This window comes from Drosophila serrata, unplaced genomic scaffold (assembly GCF_035046125.1).
Source record: "Drosophila serrata isolate PLE 108 unplaced genomic scaffold, ASM3504612v1 contig_240, whole genome shotgun sequence".
In the NCBI taxonomy this organism is placed as follows: Eukaryota; Metazoa; Arthropoda; class Insecta; order Diptera; family Drosophilidae; genus Drosophila; species Drosophila serrata.
The window spans coordinates 8127595-8142353 of record NW_028257138.1 but is presented as its reverse complement, the minus strand read 5'-3'; the positions used below and the strand labels follow the sequence as shown (position 1 = coordinate 8142353).

At 36.9% G+C, this 14759-nt stretch overlaps 1 protein-coding gene across 1 annotated transcript in view; it reads right to left on the bottom strand.

Moving 5' to 3' along the window:
- Positions 1-1550: 1550 nt before the first annotated feature.
- Positions 1551-14759, bottom strand: part of chinmo (Chronologically inappropriate morphogenesis) — a 60304-nt gene continuing 47095 nt past the window's right edge. Inside the window, 5 exon segments of the mRNA XM_086831029.1 lie at positions 1551-6103; positions 6175-6322; positions 6449-7314; positions 7381-7598; positions 13171-13916. Coding sequence (XP_086687155.1) covers positions 4850-6103; positions 6175-6322; positions 6449-7314; positions 7381-7598; positions 13171-13288 — 2604 coding nt within the window. The 5' untranslated portion in view covers positions 13289-13916 and the 3' untranslated portion in view covers positions 1551-4849.

The following is a 14759-nucleotide window of genomic DNA, read 5'->3' as shown; positions in this document are numbered from 1 at the left end:
TTTGTATTCTTGTTACAGTTTTCATTTTGTTTAATGGTTTCGCTTACAAATTAATTTATACAACTCAAGGATAGAAGATAACTAAGAATTATTGAAAAATTACGAATATACAATACACAATTCATCGTGTTGTTTTCTTTTAGTTTATTATATGTACAATAACTTGTTGTTTTTCGTGACGTGACGTGACTTTTCCTACGGTTCACGTTATGTGTGCTTTACTGTACGCTCTAAATGCAAAATGGCGACATTGGTTGTGTTTTTTTACGTTTAGATTAAGTTAATTACGCTCTCTGGGATTTTATTTTAAATTTTGTTTTCTTTTTTTAATTTTGTTGTTTGCAAACATATTTTACAAAGAAATTATTTTACGCCGCTTGTCGAAAAGTTGGGCCTAAAACCTGGTTATAGATAAAAGTATTTTTGCTTTTGTTTTACCATTTTTAAATAAATATTTATGTATAATATTTGATGCATATACATAGAATTCTTTTTTGTTGTTTGTTGCATGTGCCTAATAATTGTCATAATTTTAATGTTCTTGTTTTGTTTTTTTCTTTAGCCAAAAGATTAAGCCTAAAATGTTATGCTTATTTATGCAATTTTTCTTTCAGAAAATTTTTCCTCTTTGTTTTAGCAAAATGTGTGTTTCCATTTCGCTTTTGTGTTTTTATAACCGTTTTAAGGGTTTCCTTTGAATTTAATTTAAATTTTTTTTCTTTGCTCAAAACTTGATTAAATTTTAGCTCTTGGCTCTCAAGCAAAAGTATACCATTTACTGGGTTCGTTTCGTTTTTTTTTTGTGAATTTTTTTTCGATTCCCTTTTTTTAGGGTTCAATTTTGTAGCCTTAAATAATTTCTTTGTATTTTTGTTTATAGTTAGATTATAAAAAGAGTTACGTTTCATAGTTCTCTCGTACGTTTTTCATTCGTTTGGTTTGCCTCATTTAGTAGTTGCTTTGCCGAAAATTGATGTAAAACAAATGATCTTAATCCTGGACATACATATATATAAACCTACACATATGTACTTAGTAAAATTTGAGGATAATCTTAGTTCGAGTTTTAGCCAAAAGTAGTTTTACATTTAATGCTTTTGCTTTTCTAATAAATCTGAATTTTGTGGGCTTCATATTTACATGAAAACATCGATCGTTAGGAAAATCTTTAATGCCAAAATGATTCTCAGTGTGTATTTACGAGTGCTTTTGTTTATATTTTGTTTTGTTTACTGTGTCACCATTTTACAAAAAGAATTGGATAATGAAATGAGAGGGGGGAGTGGTTAGGTGGAGTGCGGGGGATCTGGAAGAATATATGTATCTTATTATTCTCACTTCGTTACTGCATGCAGTCTATGGCTAATTGAGGTAGTTCAGTTTACTATTGCAGTTCGATCTGGTTTCATTATTGCTATTGTGTGTGCGTGTGTGTGTGTCTTTTGCGATTAAAATTAGTAGTCCTCACTAGATAAAACTATACGATAGTAGTCGAAACTAAAAACTAAAGCTTTCCTTGATAGCATCTTCAATTTACACAACAAAATATATTTGCGTTTCTCCTCATTATTTGCTTTTTGTTTGTTTTGTTTTGTTTGTCCCATGCAAACCAAAAAATCATAAAAATAATAATAATAATAATCGTAATAATAATATTTGTAAAATTAGTTAAAACAAGCATTTATAAAAAAACACAAAGAGGTAGGTTCTTTCCTGAGGTATATGAGTTCCCGAGTTTGATTAGACTCTAATTGGTAAGACATAAAACAAAGACCGAAACTAACAGTTAACTAAATTAGCGTAATTCTAGTAACTAAAATACGGTTAATTGTATAATAATCATAATTATAATTATAATAACCCCTGATTAGTAAATATTGATTGATTCCACTGACTGACGGATTGAATTTCTGACTGATGTGTGTGTGCGTGTGTGTGTATTTGGGCTCTCCTCCCCCCGTGACCTTGGGGACGCCCCCGTCAATCGTACTTAAAAATAAAATGTAATTCAGACTCCAGCGAACGTTGACGAAGGGGATTCCCCAGATACAAAACGGGGGGAACGGGGTTAATCTTGTGATGAAGAGGTAGTTGTTGTGTTTTAAATATTGCCTGGTTTTTGTTTTTTGTAAAATTGTTATAATTACTATTGCTTTGCTGCACTTTCCCTGGTTCCCCTGGCTCAACACGAATGCAAAATAAAATTCGAGTTGTCGTTTTCTTGATTAGGAGGAAATAAAAAAGGTAGATAGGATTTCACATATCGAAAGTAAAAGGAGTGTACTAATCGAAAATAAAACGCTTTCTTCAACTTTGCAAACTTCAAAAGGATATATCACAGAACAAACTGGGGGATCAGGTTGGGTTTCGGGGGTGACATTGATAGTGTCTGCATTTGTCGGGGGGTTTTGTGTGTTTGATTTTGGGTTTAAAATATTCTACATTTTGGCTATTTCACTATGGTTTCTATATGGTTACAGCTCCTGTAGCTTATTTGCTAAACGGAAAATGTATAAATTAAGATAGTTTCATTAATTGAAATTCAGTTTATCTTTCTAATCAAAATAAAACCCTTCTCTCTCTTTTATCTCTGTTTTGGCGAGCCTAAAGTGTTCCTACATATGCGCTTAGTACTTTATGTATACAGTTTATATTTTATATTAGAACTAAGCTTTTCTTTTTTATATATCATTATACAACTGAGGCCATACATATATGTACATATATAGATATATGTATTTATAATAAATGTATTTACAATACAAGGCCAACACTGGCCTTGCTTTTCCTTTATATATTTTCAATTGCAGCTTTTCTTTCTCGTTCGCTTACAACAAAATTCTCTTCAGTTTTCCTTTTCTTTTTTAGTATTGTACAGCTTATTCTTGTGTGGTTTTGTTTTTCCAGGGATAATGTTTTAGTTTTCCCTTGTTGATGTTGTCATCGAAATTATAAGAGCCGAAAAAATGAATTTTGAATTTTTTGTTGGTTGAATTTTTCTTGGTGAATTTTCTTTTGTACGAAAAATGTTTTCCAAAGGTGTGCCAAAAAGTTTAGATTTTGAATTTTGGTTTGCTGTTTATTGTTTTATGTTTAGCTTGCTGTAATTATTGTTGCTGTTTCTTTTTTTTGCTTTTGTCAAGTTTTTGAGAACGTTTTTGAGTGGTTTCTGCTTTAATATTTTGTTGCTGTGGTAACATGTTTTACACTTGGCTAGAATTATTATTCAATTCAATTAAAAAATAATTACATTTACTTTATCTCTCTCATCTCTCTCATCGTTAAATATACTTTCCTTTGTTTATAAAATTTTACTAGTAGTCATTTAATTATATATTTCTTATAGGCACCCAATTTACCAATTGTTTTTCTCATATTTACTTCATTAGAAACTTTTCTTTCTGAATTCGGAATTCGGAATTGAATTTGCATTTCTGGTTTGTTTTGAATTTTGTGTTTGTAGCCAAAAGCAGTTTTGTTTTGAAATTTTGAGGCCTAAACTTTGATGGTATCGAAATCATAAAACGAAATATGTGCGGAAAAATCACAAAACAATAATGTTTAATTGTTAAAGCAAATCATTAACTCTCAGTTCCGGAGAGCAACAACAGCAGCAGCTCCTTCCCCCCAAAAATCGATCACTAAGCCCTACTACTACTCGTGCTTCCCTATTATTTTTTTTACCTTTTCGTATTATTTAATTTAATAAAATTATTTACAAAAAAACGCGGTAAAACTGGGACAGTGGCAGCTTGAGCTTTGGAAGTGAATTTATTGGAAGGAAAGGAGCTACTAACTCTGCTGTCCTTTCATTCTCTTATTGGTTCCATTTTTTTTAGTCAGAGTTTCTCGTTTGCTATTTATGTATTTTGTTTCTTTTGTTTTTTATTCTTATTAAGTTTATACTATTTTAATTGTTTGCAGGTACTTGTGGTTGCGGTTTTTGTTGTTACTATTGTTGCTTTGTAGTTTTGTTTGTTGCAGCTATTTTGTTTACAGTTTGATACTCATTATAATTGTTTTAACGCTTTGTTAAATTCATTCATTTATATATCGTTTCTTGCAGTTTTGTGAGACGTGTTTCTATAGGAAATCAAAAATATATATACTATTATGCGACAATAATATAATCATATCGATCTTTTTAACGATCCTCCTCAACACACACGAATAAACAAATATTCTACACTTTCTTTTAGAAATATTTCATTGAGGCTCTGTACCAATCAAAAACGTTCAAACTTTTTGCATTTTTACTATTTGTTGTAGTTTTAATTTGTTGTTTTTTTTTTTTAACTGCTTTTAATTGCTTTGATTGCGAGTGTTGTAGTTGTTGGTTTTTTAGTATTTGTTTTGATTAGCACCCTGAAAACGATTTTTCAGCCGGATTGCATTTATTTCTATTTCTCAGTTTTGAGCTCTGTTCATAAATTGAGTTTGTTGTTTGTTGTGTTTTACTGATTTAACTTTGTCTAGTTTAAGTAGTTAATGGTGGCTGGCTTCAACGCAAATGTTGTAATCACATAAAAATCTGCAAAAAGTTGGACATCAAATACTGCCTTCATCTTCCGTTTACATCCGTTTCGTGTGTGTGTCTGTCTGTCTGTCACTGTGTTTGTTTTGTTTATGTGTCATAATTCTTATCATATTAGTAATTGTTTTGCAGTTAGTTCTAATCAAGAGTTTTCCCAATATTCTTGGGTGTGGTCTCCGAGGGCAACAGCAGTTGCAACAGTAGTCATTGTATTCATTCTTTGCGCGCGTAAATCATTTCGTAAAATCACTCATTTCGTTCGTCGATTCTTAATCTAAATCTAAGCAGCTTCTTTGGGGGGCATCCTCTTCTCTCCTACTGCTCCACATTGACCTTGGGCGTGGAGGTCAATATGGGCGTCTCATTGGGCGGTGGTATCATGTTGGGGCTGGTGGGTGTGGTGGGCATGTGATCATATATCGCTTCGGCCTGGACACTGGGCTCTTCATCCTCATCATCATCCTGCTCGGCCATATGCAGATGCAGTTGATCCTCCTCGTCCTCCGAATCCGATAGCACTTCGATCTTAGGCTCTACTACAAGGAGCTCAGATCCTGGCTGTGGCTCTGGCGGCTGCTCATCCACCTCCATGGGACGTTCGCTGCCATCGCTGGCCTCAGCATCGCTGCAACCATCGCTAGTGCCACCACCAGTGGTATTTGTTGTGGTGGTATTGGTGGTAGTGGTTGTGCCCGTTGTGGTGGTATTGGCCGTGGTATTCATGGTTGAATCCATGACCTCTGCCTCCGCCTCTGCTGCCGCCTGTGCCTGTTCGGCGGCCATGGCCGCCTTAATTTGCAGAGCCAGCTCCTGATGCATTCGCTGCTGCTGCTGTTCGTACGTGAACGGTGGCTCAGTGCCCGCTGAGCCACCACCACCACCACCACCTGATCCTAATCCCTCCGATACCGCTGCCTCCTCGCCTTCGCCTGCCCCCGTGGTGGACTCCGCCACCATGGCATCCCGCCGCTGCATGCACTTCTCCAGTGCCATCTTGAGTGATTTACGTTTACGCTGCTTTGCCGCCTCCTTGTGGGCGTTCATGACTACTGCTGCCGCTGCTGTTGCGGCCGCTTCCTATGGTGAATGATTGGCGGCCGCTGCTGCCGCTGCCGCTGCTGCCACATGGGCGGGTGCAATGGTTGCTCCCGCCGCCAGACCAATCTCCTGCTTATGCTCCCGTGCGATATGCCGACGCACAGTGTTGTTACGCGTGAAGGTGCGCTCGCAGAAGGGACAGGGCACCCGGATGCCCTGATGCCGCTGCCGGATATGCGCCCGAAGGTTCGTCTCATAGCCATACAGGCGATCGCAATACAAACACTTTAGTTTCTTGCCATCGGCCGTGTTCACACTGTTCTTGTTGTTCATCTTGGTGGCATTCCATACGTTCAGCATATCCGCCGGCGCTATAGAGGCAGCCAGGTTACCAGACAGCGATCCATCGGCATTCTTAAGGTTCTCCAGCAGGGCATTCGGTGTGGTCGTCGATGAGGTGTTCGAATTTGGCGGCGGCGGCGGTGAATAGTTGGAGTTCTCCAGCTTCACGCGCAGATCCTCGGCTCCATTCTGTTTCGGGTTTTTGTATAAAACAGTATAGAAATTAATGAAAATTATAGTATTTAAAGGGGAAAACTCACATCTGTCGACTCATCCATAAGCTCGCGGTCGTCATCGTTAGCCTCGTTGGCACTGCCATTGTTTCGCTCTGATTTAACTATGCGATCCAGGCCACTAGTTACATTGCCATTACCCGCTGTGGTGCTGGGACTGTGGTTCTCATAACGACTATAAGAGAAGAGAAATTAATTAGAAATATTATAAAATATACTATTATATATATTTGCTAGTAAAAACCATCCTTAGAAACCAACAAAAAACTTCTGATCCTTTTCATTTTCCCTGAAAACCCACCTGGACTGTGGCGAAGCGCGTTCCGAGTGCATGGTATCCGCCTCGGTGGGCGCTGTGGAGGAGGCGCTGGACGAGGGACGATGATACGGTGGCTTATTTATGGGGCTGGGACACTCTGAAGATGAGTTCTTGGAACCATCTCGCAGCACAGATCCGCGTTGCTCCTGCTCGGCATAGGGACTGCGCAGGGCACGCTTTCGCAGAGGCTCATAGGAGATGGGTCGATAGATGGGCGGCACATGGGTATAACCCATGCCACCCGACGAGGAGCTACTGCCACCCGGATGCATCAGCGAATCGCATTCTTGCTTCAAACTACCAGTAGAACCGCCCAGATGATGAGCGGCGCCAGCGCCGCTGCCCAGGCTAATGGGTCCATTGTTGCCGTTGTTGGGTCCACCCATGCCATTACCACCATTGCCTCCTCCAGTTCCTGTTCCTCCACTCAACGAACCAATCCCCGCCGCTGTGCCACCGATTATGTTGCCACCAGCACTGCCGCATCTGTCCAAAGCATTTGCACTGGCCGCCAGGGCACTCAGACCGCTGGCTGCCACACTGGCAGCCGCTGCCATGCCACCGGCCGCTGCCATGCCGCTCAGAGCTCCGGCCAGACTCAGGCCATTGCCATTGCCCAGACCGCCGGGTATGGAGTTGGCTCCCGTCACACCACCCAGGCCAATGCCCACTCCAGCGGCACCACCTGGCAGGATGCTGCCATTGCCACCGCCATTGCCTCCGCTCAGGCTGTTTCGCATGCTCCGTCGACCCGTTGGCGAGTCCAGCGGCGAGCTATCGCCCATGTGCTGTTGCTGTTGCGCCTGCTGGGCCGCCAGGCGTCCCGTCTCTGTGGACAGGCCTTTGACCTGGAAGGGGAGAGAGGGGTATGTTAATATATTATAGTTGATTTGATTGCTATATGGATCACTTACCTGTAAACTCTCGGCAGACTTGAGGAAACTGTTGAGCGCCTCCTGGGAGACATGGACCTCACCCTTGTACATAAACTCCAAGAGAGCGGCCATATTATCCGGCGTGGTGGCCTCCAGTATGATGACACACTGGCCATTTGTGGGCGTATTCTCGAACAGATCGGCGAACTTCTTTGAGCAGGCCGCCAATATAAGTTTGTGGGCTTTGAAAACTGCGCCTGTAAGAGTGGAATTTATAAAGAAATGTAAATAGGAAGTATAAGAACTTTATTGTAATTGTAATTCTAATATATTTTTGTAATTATAATGTTACTGAAAAATGTAATATGATTTTGTTACCCTTGCGGGGAGTTATATTTTCGGTTAGATGCTTAAAAATCTGTCATTTTCGACCCTGTAAATCATATATATTTTTGATCAGCATTTAAAGCCGAATCAATCTACCCATTTCCGGTTGAAAATAAAATGTTGATTTTTGCAAAAAAAAGATAAGGGGTTACATCATTTAAATTGTCAAAAATTGGCAAAAAATTCAATTTTCTAACATTTTAAGTTGAGTATGCAGATTTATTAAACTAATAAAAACTAACATAGGAACGAATTAAAATTAGTGTATTTTTGGCTTAGTTATGATTTTTGAAAAAATACGATTTAACCCAAAGTATAGCATAAATAGCATATAATTGTTTAAAATGAATATAATACACATATTTTAGATTTTCTATGCTGCATATGAACACCAAAAAGCCAATGATTGCCAAAAGTCAGAATATAGATGATTTGCAATCAAAATTTGTAATAAAAATGAAAAAGTTATTGGCAAAAAATGATTTGTAAGTCAAAAATGTATGAATGTTTTAATATTTTAAATATTAAATCCCAATATGCTGGTATTCTAATACAAGCCAACTCAGAAAAGCTTTCTAAATTGGAATTTATTATATTTATTTATTTATTTTGGCTCAATTATAATGGTTAACTGAAAGAGTATATTAGCTTCATATTTTATTTTAGATAATCCACCCTTTTCTGTTTGGCTTTAATCATCCAATTGACGATATTGTTAATAATCTACCCTTTAAAGCATCTTGTGGCTCCTTCCCTTAACCTTCCTTTGCTGCCAACAGGTGGCGGCGGCCATAGAATGCTAACCGAGACCTTGAACTCATAAAAAATCATGTCAAATATATACACACACACATAGAGAGAGAGAGAAAGACACCCACATAAACACGTACAAGAAGCAGGACAATAAAACCCGCAGCAAGGAAATGATTTTCCTGCTCTTGACTACACACACAACCCACAAACACACACAAAGACACACCCACAAAGGACTTTTCGCTCTCGTTTTGTGTCTGAGTTATTATTCAACATCAAAATGTCGTCTTGGCTCTGTCATGGGTTGTGAGTAAGTAAGTAAGTAAGTATATCCTTTGTGTGTCCTGCCAGGTAAGACCACCCGGCGTATACGCAATGCTAGGCCAAAAGCAAGTGTTTCTTGATGTGCTCTCTCTTTGCCATAATACATAATTTTTCCCAGCTCTCTCTCTGAGTCCCTCTCTTGACTTTTCTTTTTTCATTTTTCTTTGGGGTGGGAAAGGAGGTTTCATGAAAGTTATGTCTGTTTTCCTTTTATGGGGCACTTGTTGTGTTATCTGCGAGCATTACTTAAGCCAAATTGAAATGACACTGGCACAGCAGTGGCTTTCTTCTGGCTTCAACAATTTTTATTTACCGCCAAACCTGGTTCCATAAATATATTTCAAAGTTTGACAACAAGGCACTTTGTGAAATTTTCTTAGCCAGCTGCAATGCATTAAACATTTCCTCACTCTTACTTTTTTTTGGGGGGAGGGAAAAGCTTATCGCTTATAGTGCATATTATGTGAAATTCGGCGGAATTGTGTCAATTCTTGTGGCTGATAAGAGCTGATAAGAAATTCAATTCAAGCAGCTGGTAAAAAACAAAACTCGCTGACAGCCAAGGTCAAAAACAAGCGCATTGCATACACGAGCCCCGAAATTCGGAAGTGATTCAGTCATACGCTGCGTATACGCAATCTGCGTCCTCACTTTATATAATCTTTATTTTTTTTGTATTTTTTTTTGTATTATTTTGATTAACTTTCGACTACGCAAATTGCATTTACACACTTGTTTACCCCCCGAAAAGGCAGAACTTTATTTTTACTTTTATTTTTGATTTCATCATTTTGACGATTATCAGACGTTTGTATGTATAAATTTATTTCGCTGGCTGATTTTTTCTAACACTTGATACAACAGAAATTGGGTCACAATCACCACAAAAGAAATGCCAAAAAAATGTATATATATATATATAATAACACACACTTTATACACACACACACACATATGCTATACAAATTCCCTCGCTTGGGCCTGGCCTTGATAAAGAAATGACATATAATGTGTGTGTTGTGTGTGTATATATATAAATTGTATGTTTTGTATTTCTTTTTTTTGCTGCTCTTGTTTACGTTCTGCGTTTGCTGTTCGCTTTTTCATTTGCTCCGCAATTTGTTTTGATTTTTTTCAGTTATATTTTTGGCAATTTGCTGTTATGCAGTTTGGCAATAACAAAAGGCTCAAGTACTTTTGTATTTTTCTCTGGTCTATAATCTAATCGAATGAATCATTGAAATACACAAAAAACATAAACACGTGGCTAAGAAACTAAAAGAATTCGTTAAGAATTTAGGAATAATTTAAGAAAGATTTTGCCCTAGCTTTGTATTAAAATTTAAATTTTAAATATTATTACAATAAATGCATATACTTCCTATGCAAAATATATCCCAAAACCAAAATCCTCCCCTAAATATTAACATTTCCCCATTTCTTTTTTGTTTTTTAAACAAATCTCACACCCTAAAATATAGCCCAAGGCCAAGCAAATGTTCATTTGGCTAAAAATGCTCATTTCTCAAGTGCTAAACATGCTCACCAGAAAAAAAAACCCACAAACTCCTTGCATCCTTTCATTTAAAAAAAGAAATAACAAAAAATCGCAATCACATGAATATTAAAAACAATAAAAAACATACGTTATTTGCCTTTGTTTTCACAGACAGCCAAATATATAATGCTTCAAAAAAAGGGAGGGTTTGACTAGGAAACAAATCAAACATAACAAATGCAGAATTCGAATGGGAAATCCACCCCTTTCTCCTTGAGTGGGGGGAAAATATTAAAAACCACAATTAAAACTGGCCAAAAGCAAAAAAAAAAGGGTTGCTGGAACGTTGGAAATTTTAATCAAAAGTAGTACCACTTCGATTGATATGAGTGACAACAGGGAACAGGAGGAAGCCCAAAAAGGGTTCCACCAGGATTTGTCTACGCAGTTTTCCCCCTTTTACTCCTTTTCCTTTTTTTTTTTTTTTGGGAAAGCTGTCTGCATATGATCTACTCACTCCTGTTACCTTTTTGAAAACCCCATAATAATCCCAGTCAGTGACTGCTATTCCCACTCATTCAATCAATGCAAAAAACACATCAGAAAAATTCATACTTACGCACACAGGGCGTATGAGCAATGGCTTAACTCTTTAAAGTCTTAAATTCTTGTAAATTCTTGTAATTTAAAGCATAATTTAAGCCAAGGTTAACATTAAGCAAGACACAGCATTAAATGGCAGACAAAAGCTATATAGAAATCATAAAATACAAGGGAAACCGAAACTTCTATACCCTTGCACTGAAAATCTTTCATAACTCTGTCAAAAATTCATTAAATTCAATTCGGAAATCGTTCCAGTATTAGTTTTTAATTAATTAATAAATCTGCATACTCAATTTAAAATTTTAGAAAATTGAATATTTTGAAAAATTTTAAAAATTTTAACGATTATGATTTTTTTTTTTTAATTTTGAAAAAATGTCAAGAATTTTAACTTTAACCGGATATGTCTAGATCAACTCAGATTTTAATGCTGATCAAGAATATATTATGTATATGTATATGATTTATGGGTTCGGAAATGGCTCCTTCACAGTGTAACCAGCTTCTAACTGAAATTATTATACCCTTTAAAGAGTATTAAAAAGTAAGCCAAGATGCTGAGGCACATAAACATTCGCAAAGAACTGAGCAAAAGGAAAATATTTTAAAACCCAAATCAAAACGGAAAGAAAAGAAGGTTAACAAGGGTCCCAAATAATACACACAAACCCACACATAATATACATACAAAACAGCGACAAAGGAACCCAAATAACTGACCTTAGTCAAAGCCTGAATAAATATGTACCAAACATCCGAAATAAAAGTATATATATATATATGTATATATATTGTATAACATATACAAGAGCCGCTATTATATAGGTTTGCCCGCATTTATTCGCCATTTAATAAGCTGGCATAAAAACTGTAGTAAAAGGCCGTAAATGAACTAGTAGACGATGGGGGGAGGGGTGTGGAAAATCATGGCTCAGACAGACACAACCAACACACCGAAAAACCGGCTGACAGACAGACGAGGACGAGACGAGCCATAAAAGCAAACTCTCGCGTCCTTCCATCATCATCATCATCATCATCAAAACACACACAAAACCGGCGGCAAAACTGGCAAAAAGAAATCAATGTCTGACTCTGTCCAGGCTAAGGAACAGGCACAGGCACAGGCTTATTACCAAATAAATAAGAGTAAACATAAGTAGCAGATACAATGGAGAGGGAAAAGGTAGCTACTACTACTAGTCATAGGTAAATAAGAATAACTCTATGGAGAGCTTATCCTGTAGACTTCTTTGGTTAATTACATATGAGTAAGTCAATCGTTTGTAATTTATTTCCAGTCTAGAGATGTTAAGTATACTTTTTAAGAGCCTCAAACTAACCTTTCTGTATAACTATTTTAATAAATAAATACTCTCAAGCTAGACTAATGCTTTCTCTGAGTAACATATAATAAAATAAGTAGCTTTAAGACAGACAAATGCTTTCTATAAGTAAGCATGGTAAAAGTACTCTTAAAAATCAATAAACAAATAAAAATGCTACAAAACGTAAACGTTGTTATATTTTTGGGGTTGGGAATATTTCTTAGTATAAGGAACGAATATTTATTTACTCCAATAACTACTTTTTTCACTTCTTTTTCAGTTTAAAATAAGGAATAAGGAGTTTAAAGGATCTTTTGAATAAACTCCCAATTGAAATTAATGCCTTTATTGGCTTAGTTACACGATTTTGAAACTTTTGATTAGCCGAAGAGTATTTAATATAAAAATAGGTTTGATCGATTTCCGATTCCGAAGCGATTCTATAATTCACTTTCAAACTGCAAAGGTAATTAAATTTCAGGCTTCCGAAGTTAATTCCCTTTCTTTTTCATTTCATTATAAATTCTTCGCACCAAAAACTATTTTAAGGATAAATGAATAACGTATCATTTCAATGAAGTCTAGAGAGCCATTATTATAAACAATTAGATGCGGCACACATACTTTAAATTAATGTAAATGACTTTTGAATTCTTCTTTTGATAAGAAAATATTTGTTAATTTAATTAAATTTGATCACATTTAACTTTAAAAGTGAAGCTATAAATGCAAAACATCAAATACTATATAAGGAGTAAAATTCGTAAAGCATATTTCGAATAAATCCAAGTAAGCCTTGAATTATTCCTCAATTCTACATTAAATTATTCATTAACTGTAATAAATTCTTAACCAATGATCTTAAAAATAGTTAGATGTGATGGCTAAAGCATTATTGATATTCATAAGAAATCTTTTTCCATAAAAACTTACCATCGCAGGATAGTGTGACATCGGCCAATAGATCCGATTTGAACAGATTGGAGAATGTTATTGCCAAATTAGACGAATAACTGTTCCATTTGAGGCAAAACTGCTGCTGTGGATCCATTTTGCCAGCAGTTGTGCGTAACGCTCCGTTGCCACGCCTATAGCTATATCTTTTGTCTCCCGATTCTTAGGCGTAATCGTTTCCGTTTCCGTTTCCGTAATCGTATTTGCTGGATCTGTGTCTATATCCTTATAGCTGGTCACTGGCAGGAACCAAGTTGCTTGAAAGGCGCCAGAGCGACGACAAGGATGTGGACAACGACAACGTAATAATTGTTGTTTACGATTTTTGTCAATATTTTTCGATCGTTGTTGCAGAAGATTTTCGTTTTGAATTGATTTGTTTGCTTTCGTGTTGCCAAAATGGAATTTCGTGGAATTTTGTAGCTGCCAGCAGAGCATAAATGCTATTCGGCTGCTGCAAATCCTTAGCCAAAGGGAATTTTGCAATTGTTTAATTAATTTGTTGTGTGTCGTACTCGTTGAATTCACTTTACACAAGACGACGACAACGACGAGGACGATGGTGACGACGACAACGACGACGGTTTCCGGTTTACCAATATCAATTACTTCCGTTACTGTTTTATTCGTTGCTGATAATGATAAGTTTGTTTTGTTTGGCTTTTGCATATGAAATTCAGCGACGAATTATAAGCGACGAAATCGAAATCCGAACACGACAAATGCTGCAACGAGAATAGAATGAAGAAAATTGTATTTTGCGATTAGTTTCAGTTTCGATGCGTTTGACAGCGGAGACCAATGCCTGCTTTCTGTTCATAAAAAAAAATAACCTAAAATAATAAACCAGGGAATGCAGATTGCAAAGAGCTATATCCTACACCCTAAATTCCAAGAAATTCGTTCACAAAAACTCAAATTTCAAAAGCTGAAGCTGGCACAAAAGTTGTACGAAATTTGGCCCAAACTGCAGCATCGCATTGGTGTTGGTAACTCTATCTTGGCCTGCAGCATTTCCGACCAATTTATTAGAAATTAATCGAGCATTTAGAAAGAACCAAAAAACACGAAGAAAGAAAAACGATCAACGAAGATATACGATTCAATTCTTAGAATTTTGTGGCAACTCAAAAATGCCGCCGTCCCAAGGTTTTGATGCAACGCGAGCGAGGCACAAAACTTTCTGATTTCCCCAGACTCTTGGCCCTCTGCCTCTGATTTTGGCTTTGACTTTGACTTTGACTTTAGTGCCTCGTCTACTGTTTCTACCCCTCCTTCCCCTCCTTATTATCCTTTTTTTTCAAAGCTTGGGATTCCTGGAAACTGCAGGTGAGGCGATGCATGGCGATGCGTTTGTTTTCTTCGAATTTGTTTAATCGTTAGAAAAATGCGGCCTCGCCACTTTTTTCGCAGCCCAGAATCCTTGATTTTTTTGTTTCCTTTTTTTATGTTTTATTCTTTGTTGACCATCAAAATCAACGGTTTCTTTTTTGGACCCGCAGCAAAAAAAAAAAAGAGATATCGGTAAAAAACTATTAAGAAATTCCTGGGAAGTTTGCAGTTTCGTC